The 23,586-nt window shown below is 48.7% G+C and overlaps 1 protein-coding gene across 1 annotated transcript in view; it reads right to left on the bottom strand.

Moving 5' to 3' along the window:
* The window catches only part of SYNE1 (spectrin repeat containing nuclear envelope protein 1), a 2,319,318-nt gene that overhangs the window by 1,077,271 nt on the left and 1,218,461 nt on the right, over positions 1-23,586 (bottom strand). The window contains exon 67 of the mRNA XM_086926873.1: positions 10,422-10,739. Coding sequence (XP_086782999.1) covers positions 10,422-10,739 — 318 coding nt within the window. The remainder of the gene's footprint in view (positions 1-10,421; positions 10,740-23,586) is intronic.

Here is a 23,586-nt window from a genome sequence, read left to right as displayed (position 1 = left end):
GCAGTCCCTGATAATGCAGATACTGCCCTCATCCTAGGCCAAATGCCTCCGCCACCTGCTCATAAGTCAAGAAGAACTAGTTGGGGTATAGATCGGATAGAAGTTCACATCGCCCCTCCTGCCAGTTGTGAAAGGACATTTGTTTTTCCATTGCTACTAAAGGGGCCAGTATCCAGACCAGTAGTTCCCTATGGAAGGGCACCCTCCGCAAGACTCTCTCTACAAACCGCTGCCAAACACCCGCCGTATGACGCACAATATAGAGCAAATCTCCGTCCGCTCACCTTCCCCGCATCAATGCGACCTGTAGCTCCTGCACGGTCGCCCTGCCCACCAAGAGGCGTGTCTCCCAATTATCCACATCTGCGAACTATCTGGCTGCAGGCTGTAGTTGTGCCGCGTAATAATATAAGTCAAAGCGCGGTGCCTCCAGGCCTCCCTCCTCATAATCCCGCACAACAGTGTGGAGCGCTACCCTACTACGCCGACCCGCCCAAAGCAAAGTCGTGAGCAGCATATTGAGAGTGCGAAAGACTTGTGGGGGAAGAGGACATAGCGTATTCTGAAGGACGTATAGCGCCCTGGGAAGCTTCACCATCTTTGCGACGGCCAGCCGTCCCATAAGAGATAGCAGCAAGGAGTTCCAAAAGGACACCGATTGCTGTAGGGACTTGATTATCCGATCGATATTCCAGGCCAACAGTTGGGAGTCCGTCGGGGCCACCTGAACACCGAAATAACGGAATCCCTCCAGTTCCCAGCGCAGCCCAAGATCTGGCATGTCTTCTAGTGGCACTGAGTCAAAGCCCGAACGCAGGCAAATAAGAGACTTGCTGCGGTTGAGTCTCAGTCCCGATGCCTTGCCGAACCGATCAAGGTGGTGCAACAATATCGGGAGTGTCTCCCTCGGGGTTGTCAAATAAAACAAAGCGTCATCCGCGTATAAAGAGACGACATTGCATGTGTCTCCCACCGGATTGCCCCACTGTGACATCTCCGTGCGGATTCTCACAGCAAAGGGCTCTATGGCCAGAGCAAATAGGAGTGGCGAGAGGGGACACCACTGTCGTATACCCGTCCCAATTGCCACTCCTCCGACCGTGCAGCTCCAATTCTAATCCTGGCACGAGGTGCCCTATATAGGATGCAAATCCATCTAAAAAAATTGGGGCCCAACCCCACTGCTCGGAGGACCTACTGTAAATACCCCCAATCGACTGTATCGAACGCTTTGGCAAGGTCGATCGACACCAGGACCATCTGCTCCTCCCTGCCCCGTACCTCATGTTTAATGTGATTCAATCGCCGCAGGTTCATGGCCGTGTTGCACCCAGGAATAAACCTGCATTGGTCTGCATGGACCAGGTGGGACATATACTGTGCCAGTCGCGTGGCGAACAGCTTAGTCAAGATCTTTACGTCCGTGTTTATCATCGTGATCCAACGATACGAAAAGGGGTCATGCTTGTCCCCCCCCCCGGTTTCAGGATCATACAGATTTCCCCCTGTGTCATACTCATTGGTAGGGTCCCACTCTTAAAGGCTTTGAGAAAGACCTGCAAGAGGAGGCGGGAAAGTGTGTCTCCGAAAGCCTGATAAAATTCAGGAGGGAACCCATCGCTCCCGGGGGACTTAGCGCGCGGCAAGCAGCCTGTTGCTGCACGCAACTCACCCAGGGTGAGTGCCTCATCCAGCTCCTCCCGTGCCGCCTCGGGGAGAGTCTGCAGGGTCAGCCCCTGGAGGTAAGGGAGATAGGAGGCCTCGGTGATAGCGGGGTCCGCAGCATATACCTGTTGTAAATGGGACTGGAGAACCCAGAGGATGCTCCGCTCTGAATGAACCATGGCCCCAGCAGGGTCCCGCAGGGCCACAATACGCTGCGGGCCTGCTCCCGCCAGAGGATCCAAGCCAAAAGGTGACCTGATTTATCGCCCTCCCTGTGGAGGCGTTGCCTGTATTGGCCGAGGGTGTATTTGTCAAGCCAATCGAGAATATCATGTACGCGAGACCGGGCAGTCTGTTCCGCCTCCGGCTGGAAGGCGTCAGGGGCCGACGAAGTTTGCACGTCCAGGAGAGTATCCTCCGCCTTCTGTAGATCCTGGTGAAGCTGTTTCCTAACCCCATAGGTGAGCCCCATGCACGCCCCTCTCACAACCGCCTTCAGAGCATCCCACCTGGTAGCCAAGGTGAGTCCCCCCACCTCCCAGTTAAGGGCCATGTAGTCTGTAAGAGCTATCTCTACATGGGCCTTCCCCACCTGGTCTTGAAGGATATCTGCCGGTAACCTCCAAGTCTGGGACGGGGGACCAGGGCACCCCAATGCACCATGCACGCCACCAGGGAGTGATCAGATAAGAAACGAGCCTGGTGGGTAACCGCAATGGACACGTTGAACCCCGTATTTGCCACTAGTACTCTATCCGAACGACTATATGAGTTACTGAGTGGGGGAAAAGCAGGTGTACACTTTCTGTGTCGGGTTCCTCTGGCGCCAAACATCAACAGCTCCTATATTCCCCATGACCTCCCTAAGCTTCGCAGTCATATGGGACTTTGTGCCATCTCGGGCGGAAACCTACCCAGGATGGGATCAAGGACACAATCAAAATCCCCGAACCACAGCAGAAGCGCCTCCAGCTCAGGGATCAGGACTTCCTGAAGGGTCTGGAAAAAGACCGAATCATCCGTGTTGGGTGCGTATGTGTTGGGAATGGTGACTTCTCTGCCATCCAGTTTCGCCCGGAGAAGCAGGTATCTACCGTGTATGTCCGCCTCCACGTATTGGATAGCGAACGGGACCCCGGGTGCAACCCATATCAGGACCCCTCTGGCATAAGTGAAAAATGACGAGTGGAACACTAGGCCCGCCACTTTTTCCTCAATTTCTGGGCTCCCTCATCTGCCAGTTGGGTGTCCTGGAGGCATGCAATGGAAACCCCATTGTCTGCGATGGAAGGACAGGACCCTATGTCTCTTAGTGCATGTGCCTAGCCCCCTCACGTTCCAGCTCATAAACTTATACCCCATGTCTGATGTCATAACCAACCCAGCCGTAGTGCCCTACCCATAGTGTCGCCCCAACCCAGTGTCCGAAATGTAATGCATACGATGCCTGAAACATTCCCCCTCAACAGCCCCTTGCAAAACCCACACCACCCCCCACCCACGAGCAATATACTTGCAACAACAAAACATGCCGGTATGCCCTTCCCCTGCTGGTGCCAGGACGTGCACAGCCACCCCATTCGCCCAACAGGGCTTAACCACCCAACAGATAAAAGAAGACTCCCCACCCACCACCCAGCTCCCGGCACCGCCCGCTATCTCAGCATCAATATAAGGGTCGGACCTTCACAGGTGACACATGCACAATTTTTTTACAATCTCCACTCCCAAAGAGCCGTCCCCTGTCCCCACATCAAGTATGCTGAGAACACTCTCCCCAGCGTGAGAGGGTCTAATAAGGCCAGCCAATGTTTACGGTGCAGAACAAGCGGAGCACAACTATACCTATTCCTCAAGGCGGGGCCGTCGAGGCAACCAGCGAGTCTCCAGCTGTTTCGGGAATCATGGCAGTAGTAGGCGGGAGAGCGTCCGTGGTGGGCTGCAGAGTGTCTGGAACCAGTATCTCCTCCTGAGGGGTAGGCACCGAGGGCGCCGGAAGGCCCTCAGACTCAGCCAATTCTAGGCGGAGGGCCCCATCGTCTCCCACCATGACACAACGCCTCTTCTCGCGGTCAGCTGTGTCCGACAAATGCCTGCGTCTGTTATGGCGCCTTCTCGATGGACGTGTCCCCCTCATTCGCCTGGTGGGAGGGCATCCCCCCGGATCTCTAGCCATTCCCATACCTCCTCCGGGCCTTCAAAGAAATGCGCCTTCCCCTGGGATATAACCTTAAGCTTCGCCGGGTAGAGCAACATGTACTGTAGGTGGAGCTCACAAAGCTTCTGTTTGACTGCCAAAAAGGACTTCCGCTGCTCCTGCACCTGGTGGGTATAATCCGGGTAAATGGAGACCCTGGCATTCTCAAAAGTAAGGTTCGCCGTTTCCCTTGCCACCCTCAGGATGCAGTCTCTGTCCCGATAATTAAGGATCTTCGCGATGAGGGCACGAGGAGGGGCACCCGGCCTCAGGGGCGGAACCAATGCCCTATGAGCGGGCTCAATGACAAAGACCACAGATAAACCCGTGGGGCAGAGTGTTGTACGGATCCAGTGCTCCAGAAAGCGCTCCGCATTGCCCAACTCCGACCGTTCCGCGATACCAAGAACTCTAATGTTACTGCGGCGTGCCCTCCCTTTCGCATCTTCTGCTCTCCGTTCCAGCGCTCCAGTCGAGGCGGTGAGCTGCGAGACTGTTTTTTTTTAATGACGCCACCTATCCCTGCAGCAGGACGATATCACCCTCCACAGCATAAACCTTATCTGCCACCTTTCGCAGATCTGTCCGCAGTAAGTTGACATCTATGGAAACTGTTTCGATCTGCCTCTCCAGAGCCAATGGGACCCCTGGATCGCCTTCAGCAGCTCCGTCCGGGAAGGCTCGTTGGGGACCTCACTCCCCTCGTCCTGCCCCGACTGACGCATGATCCGCTGCGAGGGGTGTCATTGAGTGGTGTACTGCGTTATGGTGTTTGGCTGAGAGGCGCGGGGCATCTATTCTTTACGCATTGCAGTTGCCCAACAGAACCGCTTCTGGGCGTCCGGGTAGTAGAAGTGTCCCTAAGCCGACCCACTCGAAGGCCCGTGAGGATGTGCGTGTTCCGCGACTGACTCCCTGGCTGCGGCTCCCCACATCACCAGCACAGACTCACCATTGAGTCGTCTTCAGGAGGCTCAGCCCATACAGGAAAGTTCCACGGCACCAGGTCACAATGCTCCACCCGGCCGGTCTCGACGCGCCGCAGCGTACCCCCAAGGAGAGTGGGCTCCGCGTTAATGCAGCAAATAATGGCCAGGCCAAGAGGCCAGTACCAGGCGTCACCACTACCCCCCCCCCCCCCGCCGTGCAACAGGAGCAGTCGCGTGGCCGAAGGGGTTCAAAGATCTTGCACACGGGTAGTGGACCCCCACCACTCCTCAGGTCCCACCACTCCTACCTCCCCTCCTCGTGGACCACATGTAAAGTTCAGGAGCAATACTAGGCCCTGGCTCCCCCAGGGGAAGTCACAGACGCTGTGACTGCCACTTTTTCCCTCGCCATGACCTGGCGCTGGTCCAATGCCCCTCCAGGGGAGGCCTCAAGTCCAGTCCCACTCGTCACATCAGGCCCAGTCCTGCAGGGTTCGACGGGCCGCGGGCTCAGCGCACCACTCGGAGGGCCCCAGATGATAGCAGGTGCCCCCCTCACTGTACCTTCAATCCCCCCGGGGGCCAGCTGCATGGGGCACCCGGTTCTCAGGACGCCTCCGCCCGACAGTGCAGGCCGCAGACCTGGCCCAGTCCAGCACTGAGGAAGCGTCCCTGTAGGGTCCCGGTGGCGCGCTCACAGTCCTTGACTCCCGGGAGGCCCCCGATGACTGTGGGTGCCTCCCCCGCCAGCCAACCTCACCCCAGGCACAGGTTCAGGAAGGGCAGAGAGTGTTCCCGCCTCAGTAATGCAGGCCACCAAGCTTACCTCCCACACTGATGGTGTCCACCTCCAGGCTTCAACGCGTCCCCAAAGCTCCGGGTCACACTGGAGGCTTCACGCAGTTTTAATCTGATGCATTTCATGTTTGGCTCCTATTCTACTTGGGACACTCCAGAAAATGCAAATCCATGTGATTGTGACCATTTTTCCACACAGGATATATTACATTTTACCATGTTTTGTGAACACTATGCACAGATTAGGAAAAAATATTTGTTACCTATTCTGAGGGAGGCGGGCTTCCTACAGGTTAGGCCAGCGCTACTGTTTTTGCAACTTTTATCCAGTGCACGTGTAACATTTCATGTAGCAAGTTTTCTAGTTGCGGGTGTTCGTATTAACAAGAAGCATTTTAATTTACGGCACAGCCCTATTATGATTTAATCATGTTAGCGGAGTTGGTGCCTTTCTTAATTTTGGAGCTAACTGCCAGACAGAAGTTTTTAAAATGTGTTATTGAATTCATGAGATAGACTAATTTTAACCCTGATATGCTATTTATATTTATTCCTTACTTTTGTAATTGGATGTACTGTTGTATAGTATTTGTTGTGATTATGTGTATTTTGTGTCTTTTTTTGATTTTTATTAATCAAATAAAAGTGATTGACTGACTGACTGGCTTCACGCTGGCAGTAGGCGCCTCTCCGACCGGCGCGCCTCTCAGGCCCAAGGAGGGCCAGGAGAGCGAGTCGCCCCCTCCGTTAATGTTAATCACCTTCTAATCTCAGCACCTGTTGAGTATTTCCCCATACTGAATTAAGTCAATGAAAACGCAGATTGGAGTTAAATTAATTCCAGGGTCTGCTCCAATATTCTCCTATGCCGATGGGACACACTGGTAGAGATGTTTTGTCAAAACAGTGAATGCACACCTTTCTGTTCTTCTTTTTGTTCTGCAAATGAAGATTTGTTGGAATGGCTCGTACTAAACTGTCCTTTCCACCCTTCCTTCCAATTTTGTAATTTTCTTGTCTGTCTGTCCCTCCTTCACCCAGAGTCACATCAAATCCCCAATTCCTTATATAATGACACTATGAGGAAGTTAACCATCACATAGAAGTTGTGAACTGAAATCCATGTATCCCCTCTCCTCTTGGAAAAGGATGTAATATTGTCCTCCATGTTCTAGTGATTATTTTCAAGCTCTTCCTTAGGAACAAAGTTGGCCTATTGAGACTTCTACTTTTTTAACTTTCTCTGCCCAAGCCAATGAGTACTACAGTTTATGTTGACCAAAGTTGTAATTTGGAGATGGTCCAAATAATTGGTACTTCTCTGTTGCAAGCTAGAAAATAATTGCAGAGATTCCAATCTCATGTCTCCGACTATGTGCCTGCCTGAATCAACTACGCCTAAAGCATTTGACACTGAAAATCACTTCAAACTGTCTGCCAACATAAGAGTAAGAAAGGAGGCCACTGACTAGAGATATAGACTAATATGTTCCTATCACATTTGTTACCAGCCCAATTGGCTCTCCTGTGAAATTGCTTGAAGCCCCTAAGCAGTCCCTCTCCTTTTTAATGCCCTCCTCAGCCTGGTAACATTTCATATGTGTACAATTGGACTTGTCTGCTACACCTGCAGCAACAACACTCTACTCATGCTTGTCACTGAAACAACACATTTCAGAACACAATATTTCACTTGGGATGACTTCTGTGTACATCAGTGGAGTGAAAAGGTACTTGACCTCCTAGCTGGAATGCCCTAAAATATACCTGAACTTGTCTGCACACAAGAAAAGTTGCCATGGTAAGAATCAAATGTGTCTGCATGAAAAGCAAAAAAAAGCCATCTTGAAGTAGCAAAAATACCTAACTAGAATTAGAGAGCCACTGCAAGCGGCTAATGGGCATGACCCACTTTCCCACCCACACTTTGCACGCCCCCTTTACTGGCAGCGCCTACAGTGGCCAAAAGCTAACAAAAATGCATGTGCCATAATATTCTGGCCTACCTTCCCTGCTTCTTTACAACACCCACAGTACCAAAGTTAACCCACTTCAATGTGTCACGTTTCATTCAGTTCAGCGGTTACAATGCACTGCATATCACCACCCCCTGCATGAACTTTCTTCTCATCTCTATCAGTATAGAATAAGGTGCCTAATTTAAAGGTGATTATAATAAAGCCCAAACTGCAGATTAAGAATAGCACGATCTCTAAGCTTGATGATCCTGTCTGTATATTTTGACCGCTAGCTCGCCTCTTCTAGAAATCTTTTGATTTTACTATAATCATTTCTTTATTCAGCAAAGACCTTTACTCTTGGTGAGCTAGGAAAACCAAATATATTTATATATCTGTATGCATATCATTAATCACACCTCATGCAAATGATACAATACTCTTAAACAAACTGATCAGTTATTGCAGACACTGGAGACGGGTTGTTCATATTCTGCTCGTTCTTACAAAACCTATTTGAGAAGCTAATGAAGAGAGCCTAGCTCCAATTCCAAAGACTGCTACACAGGGCTGACTCTGGATCTCTCCTTCCCCCCTTCTTGACAGTGACATATAAGAGAGAAGAGAGACTCCACCTACCAGACAAATTCAAAACCTAGAGAGGTTTCGGTTCTCTATGTATCAGCATCGTTAACAAGCGATTAAATAAGTGGAAATGAAGACCAGTGCATGGAAAAGGGCTTGATTGTATTACCATTAGGAATGTCCTTCCTCAAAGCAAACATTTTCCTATACTTCTCTCCTTAATGTCTACACTGTAGTCCACTCTTTTGTTAATCCTACCATCTGGTTATTATCCATAATCCAATCTTTAGGCCATTACTGCTCCGTCAGGGTCAGAAATGTGGGACATAATAGTGGTGTGATACACACACCCTACTCATATTTCTGAAACATTTTGTGACCCCCCGACTTGACCAGAGTTAAGCAGAATATGGAGGAGAAAAAACAGAAGACACTTTAGGATTCAATGAGAGACCCATATTTGACGCAAATGTTCTAGGCATTCAGAACTAGTTTCCCAGCCTAAGCACACAATGGGTGTAAAAGGCAAATCACAAATTAAGCCAAGGTTAAGTTTTAATATATGTTTGTGTTGTGTTAAAGGATGCCACTTTTTTCAAGAATGTTCTTAAATGTCTGAGACCAATGTCACTCCCTCTCAACAGCAAATGCAGTGTTCCTGTTGAGCTAATACATTACACTAGCCCGCCTCACCTTATGGGTGAACTGACCTCAGTGCTAGGCATATCAAAAGGCTCTGCATTGTCAAGGTTATGCATCTTTTGAACTATACAAACACCAAATGTGTTTGCTATCCAGTCTCAAAGTCAAGCTGTCCTGGTGGGACATATGACAATTTGTGAATGAGGGCTGTTGCACTGTGATGGGCAGACATCAATCCAGGGAATCACTGATTCTTACCCCAGTGCCCTTTAAGGAATTCCAGCTTTGATGTTGCTTACAAAAAAGTATGCTTTGTATGCTTTGTATGAACAAGAATGCAGGGATGGAGGTCTGCTGCCTATTGCAGGTCTTCACCCATGTATTACTAACTTATTCATTGGGATTCTAAATAATTCCTGCTCCATTTATATACTTATGACAGCATTCTGCAAATTTTACTGAACTGTAATTTTCTGTTGCAACGGATTTGCATGTCCTCTTGCAGCACAAAATTAAAGTAGTGCCATAAGGTAGTCACCGCACAATATATAGCAACAGGTTTGTGGCCCAACCTTAGTACATTGGACCCTTAACTGGCCAGTGTAACAGCTATAACTGAATGTGTGTTAATTCAGAACACAAATCCCATTGGTCACTAGAGCACAGAAAATTTAGAAAGCTGTAGTGCATGCAGTGGATTGTATTAATTTGCCTTATAGTTCCATTATTGTATACAATATCAATTTCAAATGAACATTTGGAGGTTTTGTCCTTTTACTTTGTTTATGTCTCCCAATTTTGAGTTATCCTGGGGACACCAGGGGTTACAGAGCATAATACAGCTATTGACTGGCCAATTCTGTTATTCATCTTCCACTTGCTGTACAGGCATTGTTTTTTCTCGATGGCAAACACGAAAAAAACAAAAAGATAAGTTTAATGGAGAGCTGAATATACTACTTTAATAAACCACTATCTAAATTATGTTAATCTGTTAGACAAATAATGGTTAGGATACACTAGGTTCACATATATAATGTGCCAGTAAAACTAATTTGGAAACCAGAACAATCGTGAACTGTAGCAGGATATATGATTTAAAAGACGTGGGAAACAAGTGCTAGCTACTTGGAATCAATAACTATTTTGATGAGCACAGCATTGTTTATGCTCAAACTATATACAATGAAGAGGAAGAAAAGATATTAGAAGAAAAACACAGAGCACTAGTGTTTGAGCTTTTGGAGACCCTTCTGTGGCAGTTGAGAAACAGCAAACTAGTATGTCTTCTCTTTGTTTATTAGGTATACATCACATTAAAACTGCTTGGACGTGGAGGATCCTTATGTAATTGCTTGTGATGTCTGAAATGTTGTATTTGTACGTACAATATATTGTGTTGTTTAACCACAGATCCAGCATTGAGCCCAGAAGCCACAAAAACTGAAACAAACAGGCACATCCTTTGATGCTGCCACTCAGGCAACTTCAGTGCACTTTACAATTAAAATGTAAATAATGTCTCCCAACTCATATTAAGAGCAAGAACATGTTTCTGGAACAAATATATGTATTATATGGAAAGGAAGCCCAATTGCACAAAAGAGTAATATGAAGCAGCAGAAATGTTTCTCATTTTTCATTTACCTTCATCTGGTGCAGCTGCATCTCCTTCGTTGCTCTGTCAGACTGACGTCCAGTTCTAATGTTCACTTTTTCTTCCAGACCTTTAAGCCATAAGTCGACCTGCTGAAACTTATGCTCCATTAGCCTCAATCGGTTTAGTGAGCTGTTTAGCTGAGTTCTTGTCTCTGAAAGCCTACGCTGATAAACCTGCCAGTCCTGCTGCAGAGATTCCAGCTCTCGGTCCTCTATGTGGGGAATGCCCCATGGAATGACTTCTTCTCGGGTATGGAGCACTGAATTGAGCATGGCTTGCCCCTCTGCACAGCACACCTGTAACTCCTGCAAGAGTATATGAAGGTTTTATTATGAAATACATTTTAATGGCAATTTCTCATTCTGCTAAAGAGGTATTCATGCAATCTTAATTATCTTTATACTTCTGCAGTCTTCCGAGCTAGCACTAAATGATATAAGAGAGAGGCAGCAATACTGCAATGCACTTTAATGTGAATTAATTCCATTTATTGCGGTGTACAACAGTTTAAGAGAGGCTTGTTAAGGCATATCTTTAACTATTTAGATAAACCTAACTTACCTGCATTGATTCCATGTTTACAAGCAAACCTGGGTGTATAAATCTTGTATCAAAGAACACAAGTCAGATATGAAATATCAAGGCCACTGTCTTGAGTGGTCACATAACACTGCTTGTAGGAAAAAGCCCCTTGTTGACATGGTCACCCCCACTTTTTGCCTGGTATCTAATGCATCTTCAACAGAAGTGCACTAGTTTCTTACTATCCAGGTCCCCAGTGCCAGATATCTTTACCTAAAAACTGTACAATGGTTCCCCAATTGGCAATACCTTTAGTAACCCCTGTAAGTCGCTTCTAATTGGTATCCCTGGTATCTAGGGAATGGGGTACTAAAGAGGGTTCCTAAGGGCTGCATCATGTATTATGCCACGCTAAGAGATCCCCCAGCACCAACATGCAAACTGCCTCTGCAGGCTGCGAGCCACAGTGCAGAGAAAAGTGAAGACCCAACTTGGCACATCCCCTGTGTGCCATGCCTGCAGACACTGCATGCAATATAGATAAGTCCCCCCTACAGAGCATATCCCACAGCTCTAAGGTAGGGTGCAGTATACTACATGTGAGGCCATATCTTCATGAGCAGATTTGCCCCTGTGATGTCTAAGTGCAGTGAACAGGGAAGCCATTTTGGCAACATTTGTTCGACACAGGTATTTATGGGTTCTCCAGCTACATGATGGCTTCACTGACACTAGAGATGTTTAGTATCAAACATCATGTGTTAATGAATCCACACTGATTCCAGTGATAGATTTATAAATAAATGCACCCAGAGCGCACCTTGGAGGTGCTCTGCTGAAAACCTATCAACCACTAGTGTGCTGGCTGACTGGTGTGGACCAGCCTGTCACCACAGACAGATTTCTGACCCCCAGCAGGTGATAGCCCGCGATCTATGAGGGCAGAAACAAAGCCTGCTATGGCCCAGAGTTGCTGTCACCTCCTCCAAGCAGGATGGCTAAGTGATCAATATATCATGGCAGGAGGCTTCAAAGGCTTCTGCTGCCTTTGATATGTGACCAAAGCCTTCCCCAGACAGGGAAAATGCCACCCGCTGCCCGGACCCATTTGGCACCAGGATAGGCAGGAAAATTAGCTAATCAGGAGGTGTGTTTACCTCTCAGGCTAGTTTAACCCCTAAGGTAGGCTACCTAAAGTGAACACAAATTTTAGAATTCAACCATCTTAGTTTTGGCAAAATTAGGCAGGCTATCAGGGATTGATTTATGCCCACTTCCCATAGGAAGCAGTCATTTAGAGGGTGTAGGCACCCTAAAGGTATGTAGCCCATTGGCTACTACCTGTCACTCCCTGTGACACTCCTAAATTGAGTTTTAGGTGATGTCCCGGACACCAGGAACTCAGATTCAATGGATCAAGAAGAGACGACAAGGAAGAGCCGCAATAAAACCGAGAACTGAAGACTTGCTGTGGACTGTTGATGTCAAACCCTGTCTGCCTGCACCTGTCTGGACGATCGTGACCAGTGAATTGTGCAGCTGAACAGCTTCCAAGAACCCTGAAAGGCTGCCAGCCCACCACAAATTGCCAGGAATCTCCCTTGGATTACAGGAGTTCCTCCCCTACAGTCCGCAATGACCAAAAACACAAAGTCCGGTTTACTGAGTTGCCAATACCCAACCAGCCTGATGCAGCGGCCTCACCTGGAAAAGGACACTGTGCTCCTGAAAGTCAGATCCCCCCCCCCCCCACCACCACCAAGCGAGAGGAAACCAGGACCAACCAGAGCCACACAGGACCAATACCTGGGGTAACGGACACCCTGTAGTAAACAAAGTCCCTGAGAGTCCAATCCGCACTACATCGAGGGACGTCAACACCGCAGGGATGCACTTTTAGAGTGGCCCTGCAGTCCTGATATTTGCACCCTGAACCAGAGAAACTGACAACCGCAGAGCTCCAGGATGCACAGAGCCCAGCCGAACTTTCCACTCTGTACCTGAATGCCCGAGCCTTGTTACAGATGAACCGGCTGTGTCCCCTTGTCCCCAGGACCCTTGTGAACTGCGTCTCCCATTGGGAGCTCGGGGACTTGTCCCCAAGTCCCCCTCTGCAGCCTGTTTCTAGGTAGCCCCCCTTCTTTCCACTGGGGTAGAGCGCACAGCTCCCAACCCAACCAGCACCTCTGCACCTGGACGCCCCAGGGTAGGTAACAAGTAACTTCTATTGGTACTTTGGATTTTGCCCCCTACAACCCTAAATCCCAAAGGAGACCTCCAGAAACTGACCATATATAACTGTATGAAATGCATGCCTTTTCTCCCATAGGAAAGCATTGCTGCGTAAAGATGCATTAAAGTGAACTATTTATTTACCTATGAAAATTCATATCTAAAAAAGTACTTACTTGATAATGACGTACTTGGTATCACAATTTATATAAAAATATGACTTGGTTTTTTTAAATTAGTCTCTGATTTATTCTTGTGTGTGTCTCATTTATTTCCTCTGTGAGTACAATAAATGCTTAGCACGACACTCTCATAAGCATAAACTGCTCGTCCACACTACCACAAAAGAAAGCAATTAGTGTTATCATTCTTGCCTCTGTAAACCAATAAGGGTTGCCTGGACACTTTACACAGTGAACTTCGTTTTGGTCCACTATATAAAGTGCCAGCTTCTTACACCAGTGGATAGAGAAAGTTGTTGTGCGTGGTTGTGATGTCATATTGATGGCAAATTACTTTTCTATGAAGCCTCTTGCATTTACATACCAGGAACCAATGCCTTTCTAACTCTAGCTCCTCCTGTCTTTAGCAGTAGAAGGCAGACCTCTATGGCAGCTGCAGCGACCTACTGCTTGGACTGCTAAAATGAGACCTCATTGTTTTTTAAGTTGTTAAGCAAAGGGCACCCAGGGCCTTATTTCGAAAAATGGTCCACTGTCCCCATTTGCTCCATGGTGCACTTTTACATTATGAATGTGCATCCGTGAACTCACACTGCCCAAGAGGCAGCCCAATCAGTGAAATATAGAGCAGCTACTTCCAAGTCGCTCCATGACCACCCACCTACATGGGGATGGATGTCTGTGGTGTCTATAGTATTTTAAATCTAGGATCCCACCCAATAATCAAACAGATCTCTTGGCTATCTAGGTTGAGCCCGTCCAGAAGCACTACAAAGTTAGCTTCATGGCATGTAAGCGGAGGGCTGAGAGTGATCCAAACACTACTAGGCCATGTAGTTGTTACTGATTCTATTTGGATGCACGCTGCTTCCACGTTTTGAGTCAATAAACACAGATGTCCCTTAGCTGTAAGGAATCTCTAAGTCACAAGCAGCAAAAGGAAAAGTAAACAATTAGGGAACCTACCTATCCTACCTGTCACATCTTGCACAAACAAGCCAGACAAGGCGCTTGCGGCAATCATATACAAAATACATTTTAAAGTCTTTTCATAATGTCTGTTTAAACGGGGCCAAGAAATACAATTATTCAAATTGTACAAACATCTAATATCATTATAACCATTAAAACCATTATTCCTTTTTTTTTATTATTAATATTTTTTAGTCCTCATTTCACCATGACTACTGCATTCTCAACCGTTTCAGTGTACCCTCGATCCGTCGTTAGCCCATGCAGATTGAGACTCCGAGCCACCCTGGTCCGCATTTTGGAGGGGGGGGGGGGGGGAGCGGAAACTGCGTCACTTTTCCACTGAGCTCATGGCATGATGTAATCATTGGACCTTATTTCTGGGATGATAACCAGTCCCACCTACTTTAAAGGTTACATCCTATTTTGACCATGTCACATAATCCTTCCACAGCTCACTAGAGCGACTGGAGTTGCCTTTAGTATCTAATTCGCATGTCCATTTTATCGAGTTTAACCATACTATTAGATGTGGGGGCTCCGAGTCTAGCCATCTTTAACAAATCTCTCTTCTCGCCAGGAGTAGCAAATAAAATAGTAATCCTCTTTGCATGTTATTAAAAGTCTATCAGGATGCAATGTTTACCCCTAACAACACCAACATTTCAATCAGGACATTATCCTTAATGAAAATGGCCCTAAGGGTGTTTGCAACGTTCTTCCAAATGTCTTGGATCCTGGACAGGTGAAGAAGACATGAACATCACTAGCTCTTGAAAACTTACACCTCTTACAACTGGGAACAGGTTGCAACACAAACTTAGCTAATCTATCAGGAGTCCAATAGATCCTATGAATAACAAAAAAATTATGACGTTTATAGTCGGCGGGTGAAACAAAGGCATATAGAGTTTTTAGGGATTCAGTCCACAGATATTGTAAACAGTCTTCTTGCAGAGTGCCTAACCAGAACTCTGATAGAGCCTTTATTCCATCCTCTTCAGCCTCTAGAAATTGCCCTTACCATGTTGCCACCTCTTTAGCACCTGGATTTATAACCTGTATAGCAACTTCAAAGTCCCACTTTCCCCCCACCTCCTCCGTAATAGTTGAGAACCATGAAGTAAGCTGAAAATATTTAAACTTAGATAGCTTGTTCCCTGACCTGTTATTCAAAAAATCCCACGGGGTCAAGCCTTCCACGAACAGGAGATCCCCCCAGTATTTTATTCCAGCTCGCTTCAAAGGTAAAGTCAATGCATCTTCCAAACAATCTGGTGCTCCCGGGGATTCCCAAATGGGGGCGAAGTCTGAAAAATAGCCCATCTTTAAAAGTCTTTTCACTGTTGAACACAGTTTCTAGTGCAGATCTTAGAACTTTTAACCTAACTTTTTTTTTTTTTTTAAATTGAGCTCTAAATTTATACAAAAAAGCCTTCGAACTTAAGTCCATAACCATTTCCCCCAATACAGACCCCCAGGTGTTGGTCACAGGTTCCCCCAGCAGCATGCAAATATTTTTTAATTGGAAAGCCATGCAGTACAATTTGAGATCTGGCAAAGCTAACCCCCCTTTTTGAGGCTACACCGTGATTTTCTCCATGACAAACGGATACCCCTGGTAGCCCACATAAAACACGTTATTTTCCCCTGAGTTGGCAATTTCTTCCATCTGGGTAACTGTTTCTCTACTCTCTTATGACTCGCCTCAGATTGTAAGAAGGAATCAATCAATCAACCAATCAATCAATCAATCAATCAGAGTACTTATAAAGCGCGCTACTTACCCATGAGGGTCTCAAGGCGCTGAGGGGAGGGGGTGCCGCTACTGCTCGAAGAGCCAGGTCTTGAGGATCCCTCTGAAGGCGAGTAGGTCTTGGGTCTGCCGTAGGTGGGTAGGGATGGTGTTCCAGGTCTTGGCGATGAGGTAGGAGAAGGATCTGCCGCCGGAGGTTGTTCGTTGAATGCGGGGAACAGCGGCGAGGGGGAGGCTGGTGGAGCGGAGCAGGTGGGTGGGGGTGTAGAAGCTGAGTCTGCTGTTCAGGTAGGCTGGTCCGGCGTTGTGGAGTGCTTTGTGTGCGTGGGTGAGGAGCTTGAAGGTGATCCTCTTGTCAACGGGGAGCCAGTGTAGATCTGTCAGGTGGGGCGTGATGTGGCTGCGGCGGGGGACGTTGACCATCAGTCAGGCGGAGGCGTTTTGGATGCGTTGTAGTCATCGTAGGTGTTTGGCTGGGATTCCTGCATAGAGTGCGTTGCCGCAGTCCAGTCTGCTGCTGACGAGGGCCTGTGTCACCGTTCTTGTTTCTGTCGGGATCCACTTGTAGATCCTGCGGAGCATGCGGAGGGTGTTGTAGCAGGAGAAGGAGACGATGTTGACCTGTTTAGACATGGAGAGGAAGGAGTTGAGGATGAATCCTAGGTTGCATGCATGGTCGGTGGGTGTCGGTGCTGTTCCCAGTGTGGTTGCCCACCAGGAGTCGTCCCAGGCTGAGGGAGTGGATCCAAAGATGAGTACCTCCGTCTTGTCAGAGTTCAGCTTCAGACGGCTGTTCCTCATCCAGTCAGCGACAGCCTTCATTTCCTTGTGGAGGTTGGTTTTGGCAGTGTGCGGGTCCTTGGTGAGGGAGAGGATGAGCTGGTGTCGTCAGCATAGGAGATGATATTGAGGTCGTGTTGGCGGGCCACTTGTGCGAGGAGGGCCATGTAGACGTTGAATAGCGTTGGGCTGAGGGATGAGCCCTGGGGGACGCCGCAGATCATGTTGGTGGCCTCGGATCGGAAGGGCCGGAGGCGGACGCCCTGGGTTCTGCCGGAGAGGAAGGATGTGGTCCAGTCAAGGGCCTTCTCTTGGATTCCGGCTTCTAGGAGGAGTGTCTTTAGAGTGCGATGGCAGACTGTGTTGAAGGCAGCATACAGGTCCAGGAGGATGAGGGCTGATGTTTCGCCGTTGTCTAGTTGGCACCTGATGTCGTCTGTGGCGGCGATGAGTGCTGTCTCGGTGCAGTGGTTTTGTCTGAACCCGGACTGGGACGGGTCCAAGATGCTGTTGTCTTCCAGGTGGCGGGCCAGTTGCATGTTGACAATTTTCTCGATGACCTTCGCCGGGAACGGGAGCAGGGAGATGGGCCTGAAGTTCTTGAGGTCCATGGGGTCCGCCTTGGGCTTCTTCAGGAGGGCGTTGATTTCGGCGTGTTTCCAGCTTTCCTGGAATGTCGCTGTTTCTAAGGAGATTTTGATGACTTTCTGTAGTTGGGGTGCGAAGGCAGCGTCTGCTGCTTTGTTGAATACATGGTGTGGGCACGGGTCTGACGGAGATCCTGAGTGGATGAAGTTCATGACCTTCTGTGTCTCGTCGTCGTTGACGTTGGACCAGGAGGTCAGGCGGTTGGCACTGGTGTTGTTCACAGGAGAGGTGGGGTCTGGCGTAGTCGGGCGGTCATGGTGTTGAAGCTGTCATGGATGTCAGCGATCTTGCGGTGGAAGAAGATGGCCAGTGAGTTGCACAGTTCTTGTGAGGGCGGTATGTCGTTGGCGTTGGCGCTGGGGTTGGAGAGTTCCTTTACAATGCTGAAAAGCTCTTTGCTGTCGTGTGCGTTGTTATCTAGGCGGTCTTTGAAGGAGGATCTCTTGGCTAATCTGATGAGGTGGTGATGTCTGCAGGTGGCGTCCTTGTGGCCTGCGTGGTTTTCCGGAGAGTGTTCGTGGAGCCATATCTGCTCCAGTTTCCGGCATGCACATTTGGAGGTCTGCAGCTCGTCGGTGAACCAGGTGGCTCTCTTGCTGGTGTTATTGTTGGAGAGTTTCTTGAGTGGGGCGAGGGTGTTGGCGCAGTTGTCGATCTACTGTCTGAGGTTGCGGGCTGCGGTGTTTGGGTTGGTGGGGTCGGTGGGTGGGTTTTGGGCGTGGGTGGTGATCAGCTGGTCTTTGGTGACTTTGCTCTAGCAGCGGCGGGGTAGCTGTTGGGTGCGGTGGTGGGTGGTTGGTTTATTGAAGGTGAAATGGATGCAGCGGTGGTCGGTCCAATGGAGTTCGGTGGTGTGGTCAAAGGTGACGTGGGTGCCTTTGGAGAAGACGGGGTCCAGCGTGTGGCCAGCGGCGTGGGTGGGTGCAGTGACAAGTTGTCTGAGGCAGAGGTTGGCGATCAGGGTGGCAGAGTTGGACTTGTTGTTGTTCTCGAGGTGAAAATTCAGGTCCCCAAGGAGGATGTAGTCCGTGGAGGCGAGTGCGTGGGTGCTGGCGAGGTCGGCGATGGAATCGCCGAATTGAGCTCGGGGTCCGGGGGGTCTGTAGATGAGTGTTCCTCTGAGGGTGGTGTTGGGGTCGGTGTGGATCCGGAAGTGCAGGTGTTCGGCGGTGTTGAGGGTGTCATCTGCGTGGGTGGTGACCTTGAGGGTGGACTTGTGGACGATGGCTATTCCTCCTCCGATTCCGTTGGCGCGATCCCTGCGGGTGATCTTGTAGCCGTCCTCAATTTTTTCAATGATATCTATCCCCAGGTATCTCATTTCACTGCATCTTGTGCCTCCCTACCCCTCCATATTCCAGCACATCACTCCAGTCTTGGACAGATTCATGCAAAACGAACAATTGATGGACAGAATGCAGAACAATGTCATACATTCACCCCAGTGCAGAGATCTGGGCCTAAATCCATCGTTTTTTTGCTCACCATGCCATTCCAGTTTGGACCCAGCCATATGCAAATAAGTCTCAACCCTGCACCCAATGGGAACAGCCCAGCCCGAACTGCCAGGCCAGGGCCTCCCTGGACTGGAAATAAGCATCCTAGGACCGGTTTTGGGCTTTCAGCCATCATCAGCCAGGATAGCTTGACTCTAGTGGCATGGAGAGCACAGGACTCACGTCTGAGCATACCCGTCCAACTCAGGGTGACAAGTGTCAAACGAACAATTGATGGACAGAATGCAGAACAATGCCATACATTCACCCCAGTACAGAGATCTGGGCCTAAATCCATTGTTTCTTTTGCTCACAATGCCATTCCAGTTTGGACCCAGCCATATGCAAATCATTCTTGACCCTGCCCCCAATGGGAACAGCCCAGCCCGAACTGCCAGGCCAGATCCTCCCTGGAAAGGAAACAAGCATCCTAGGACTGGTTTCGGGCTTTCATCCCTCATCAGCCAGGATAGTTTGACTCCAGTGGACTTGGAGAGCACAGGACTCACGTCTGAGCATACCCGTTCCACTTGGGGTGACAAATGCAAAACGAACAATTGATGGACAGAATGCAGAACAATATCATACATTCACCCGAGTACAGAGATCTGGGCCTAAAAACATCGGTTTTTTTGTTCACAATGCCATTCCATTTTGGACCCAGCCATTGCAAATCATTTGTGACCCTGCCCCCAATGGGAACAGACCAGCCCGAACTGCCAGGCCAGGTCCTCCCTGGACTGGAAACAAGCCTCCTAGGACCGCTTTCGGGCTTTCAGCCCTCATCAGCCAGGATAGCTTAACTCCAGTGGCATGGAGAGCACAGGACTCACGTCTAAGCATACCTGTCCCACTCGGGGTGACAAATGCAAAACGAACAATTGATGGACAGAATGCAGAGCAATGTCATACATTCACACCAGTACAGAGATCTGGCCTTAAATCCATCGTTTTTTGCTCACCATGCCACTCCAGTTTGGACCCAGCCATATGCAAATCAGTCTTGACCGTGCGCCAAATGGGAACAGTCCAGCCCGAACTGCTAGGCCAGTTCCTCCCTGGATTGGAAACAAGCATCCTAGGACCGGATTTGGGCTTTCAGCCCTCATCAGCCAGGATAGCTTGACTCCAGTGGGATGGAGAGCACGGGACTCACTTCTGAGCATACCCATCCCGCTCGGGGTGACAAATGCAAAACGAACAATTGATGGACAGAATGTAGAACAATGTCATACATTCACCCCAGTACAGAGATCTGGGCCTAAATCCATCGTTTTTTTGCTCACCATGCCATTCCAGTTTGGACCCAGCCATATGCAAATCAGTCTTGACCCTGCGCCCAATGGGAACAGTCCAGCCCGAACTGCCAGGCCAGGTCCTCCCTGGACTGGAAACAAGCATCCTAGGATCGGTTTTGGGCTTTCATCCCTCATCAGCTAGGATAGCTTGACTCCATCATCCCCTTTGGTATCGCTTTATTTGCCCTAAGTTTGCAGGGCATGCCCAGAAGTGGGTCCCTTGCTCACTTTGACACTGGATTCAAGCTAACCTGGCTGATGGCGGCTGATTAGCCAGAAACCGGTCCCAGCATGCTTGTTTCCGGTCCAGGGAAGACATGGCTTGGCAGTTCAGGCTGGACTGTTCCCATGAGGCACAGGGTCAGACTGATTTGCATATGGCCATGTATGAACTGAGGTGGTGGAGTGAGCTAAAGAATGATGATGGATTAAACCCAGATCAGTTGACTGGGGGTGAGTGTTTGATTTGCTCAAATGCTCCGTCCATCATCACCTTTGGTATCGCTTTGTTCGCCCTAAGTTGGCAGGGTATGCCCAGACGTGGGTCCCTTGCTCACTTTGCCACAGGATTCAAGCTAGCCTGGCTGATGACAGCTGATTAGCCAGAAACCAGTCCCAGGATGCTTGTTTCCGGTCCAGGGAAGACATGGCTTGGCAGTTCAGGCTGGACTGTTCCCATGAGGCACAGGGTCAGACTGATATGCATATGGCCATGTCTGAACTGGGGTGGTGGAGTGAGCTAAAGAATGATGATGGATTAAACTTATATCAGTTGACTGGGGGTGAGTGTTTGATTTGCTCAAACGCTTCGTTCATCATCCCCTTTGTTATCGCTTAGATGGATTTATAGCATACCCTGAAAGAGTCCCATATTAACTTATGAGTTGTTCCATTCATGTTAGTGTAAGGGTTTGATCAGAAGTATATATTATTAGGTCATCTGCATAGAGCGAGATTTTACTATGAGACGGGAGTTGGAGTATAGGAGTGATTTGTTCATGTGCTCTCAACAGGTGTGCAAGCGGCTCAATATAGAGATCATAGAGGAGTGGGGATAAAGGACAACCCTGCCTCGTCCCTCTGTGTATCTCAAAACGTTTGGTCAACTTGCCATTGATAAGAATCTTGGCCGTTGGATGTCCATACAGTTTTTGCATAGCCCTTATGAAATCATGACTAAAACCCATAGTATACAGCACCCCTATAGGAACCTCCAGCTAACTTGATCCAATGCATTAGTAGCATCTATTGTTATTACTGCCAACGGAATTGATCATGCAACTGCCAAGTCTATTGTTCCAATCAGGGACAATGTGAGGTTCTGTATTTGTTGCCTTGGAACAAAAACCTTTCTGGTCCATATGAATTAGTTGGGGGGCGACCATGGCCAGGCGGCATGCCAAAATTCCTGTGTATATCTTATGGTCGGTATTGAGTAAAGAAATTGGACGGTAAGAATCAGTTCTCTTTGGATATTTTGAAGGTTTTAAAATCAGAGTTATTATAGCCTCACTCCAAGACTTCGGGGTGGTACCTTCCTCTCTGTAGGCTGCATTGAAGAGAGCCTTCATCTCTGGCACAATTTCCCCTAATAACAATTTATATACTTCTACTGGTATGGAGTCGGGGCCTGCAACCTTGCCCTTTTTCATACGTTTAGGAAGTTCAATAATTTCCCTTTCAGTTATCGGGCATCCAATTTATTCCTACCATCATCTGTAAGGGCTGGTAGGTCTAGGTTTCTCAACCAACTTTGTAATACTTCCTCGTCTGGTCGCCCGGCTTCCGAATATAGTTTAGAAAAGAGGGAAATAAAACTCTCCTGTATTTCCTCTACTTTATTGGTATTCATTCCCCCATGATTAGTTGACAGATCATTAATGTAGTTTCTAGTTCTCTCAGCTTTAGATTTCCAAGCAAGAAGAGTACCCGCTTTTTACCCATACTCGAAATGTTGCATACGAGCATTGTTCTATCTAGCCCTACACTTCAGGTCTAAAGCAATCCTATCGTTTATCCTGGCCACCTCAAGGTTCTTCAGAATCTCTTCTTTTGATTGTATATCGTCTGTATCTTGCTGTGCTCTTCCTTCTAACTTTCCAATCTCCTCCTCCAATCTTTTCAATTCTGCCCTTTCTATCTTATTCTTATAGGAAGCCGCTCTTTGTAACTCCCAAATAATCCACAGTTGCGTGAAAAGTTCACAGTTGCGTCACGTTTAGCTCAATGTACCTTTAGTTGCGACAAAGTTCCAAAAGCAGAAACTGGTGCAGTGGAAAACAACTGATGCGTTGCTCCTAAGACCTTGGAGAGGCGATGGGACAACCCCGCTGCTGAAGTGGGCGTGTTGCGACGAATCCGGTCTGTATGGGGAGGAAGGCCACTTGTATGGATTCCGGTGCATAGGTTCCGTAGGAAGTTTGTTCTCGCAAAGGCACGAGGCGACCATCTATTAGGGGCTGACACGATCTCCGGGGCGATGATGCGCGATCCAGCGGCGATCTCTCTCTCGCAGCTCCTCGATGCGATGGTTTTGCGACGATGTTTGCAGTGACGTGATGCGGTCCGCAAGCAAGCGGTGCGGCAATCTCACCCAGCGACGACAGGCTCTGCGACGATACTCGCAGCGATGGTAGTCCTCCCGCATCGGTCTGGTGCATCCCGCAAACGAAGGATGCGACGGCTCTGGCAGCGGCAACAGGCACTGCGACGATCTCGGCCTTCGTAGAGGCGGGAATTTCCTCGCACTGTCGGGGATGCGCTCCGCAGCGAGCGATGCGATAACTTTTTTGTAGCAAAGTCTTTAAATCTTGGTTTACAGATTCCCAGCACAGGTACAACTTCCAGAGGCACCACACATGGGCCACGCACTCCAGGAAGGACAGAACTCTCTCACTAGAGCTCAGGGGAAGCTGGGGGAGTAGTCCTTTTGTTCCTGGGACTTCAAAACAGGGAGCCAGCTCTTCTCAGGCCCTTGGAGATTCCTTCATGCAAGGGGACACAGCACAAAGCAAAGTCCTTCCCCTCTCCTGGCAGCAAAGCAACAGCAGGGAAATCCAGCAGAGCAACAGCTGGACAATCTTCCTTCTTCAGTTTCAGCTTTCTCCTTGGCAGAGGTTCCTTCTTGATTCCAGGATGATCTAATTTTCTGTTGTCAGAGGTCCTGTTCGTATACCCCTAAAAGTCTTTGTTCTCTTTGTGCAAGTGGGCCCTGAGCCCAGTCTGAACCAGTTCTGGCTGTTTCTTGAGCACTTTGTTTTCCTGGC

The sequence above is a fragment of the Lissotriton vulgaris genome, chromosome 6 (genome assembly GCF_964263255.1).
Source record: "Lissotriton vulgaris chromosome 6, aLisVul1.2, whole genome shotgun sequence".
Taxonomy (NCBI): domain Eukaryota; kingdom Metazoa; phylum Chordata; class Amphibia; order Caudata; family Salamandridae; genus Lissotriton; species Lissotriton vulgaris.
Note: the sequence above shows the minus strand (reverse complement) of the source record. Positions and strands in the feature narration are given on the sequence as shown.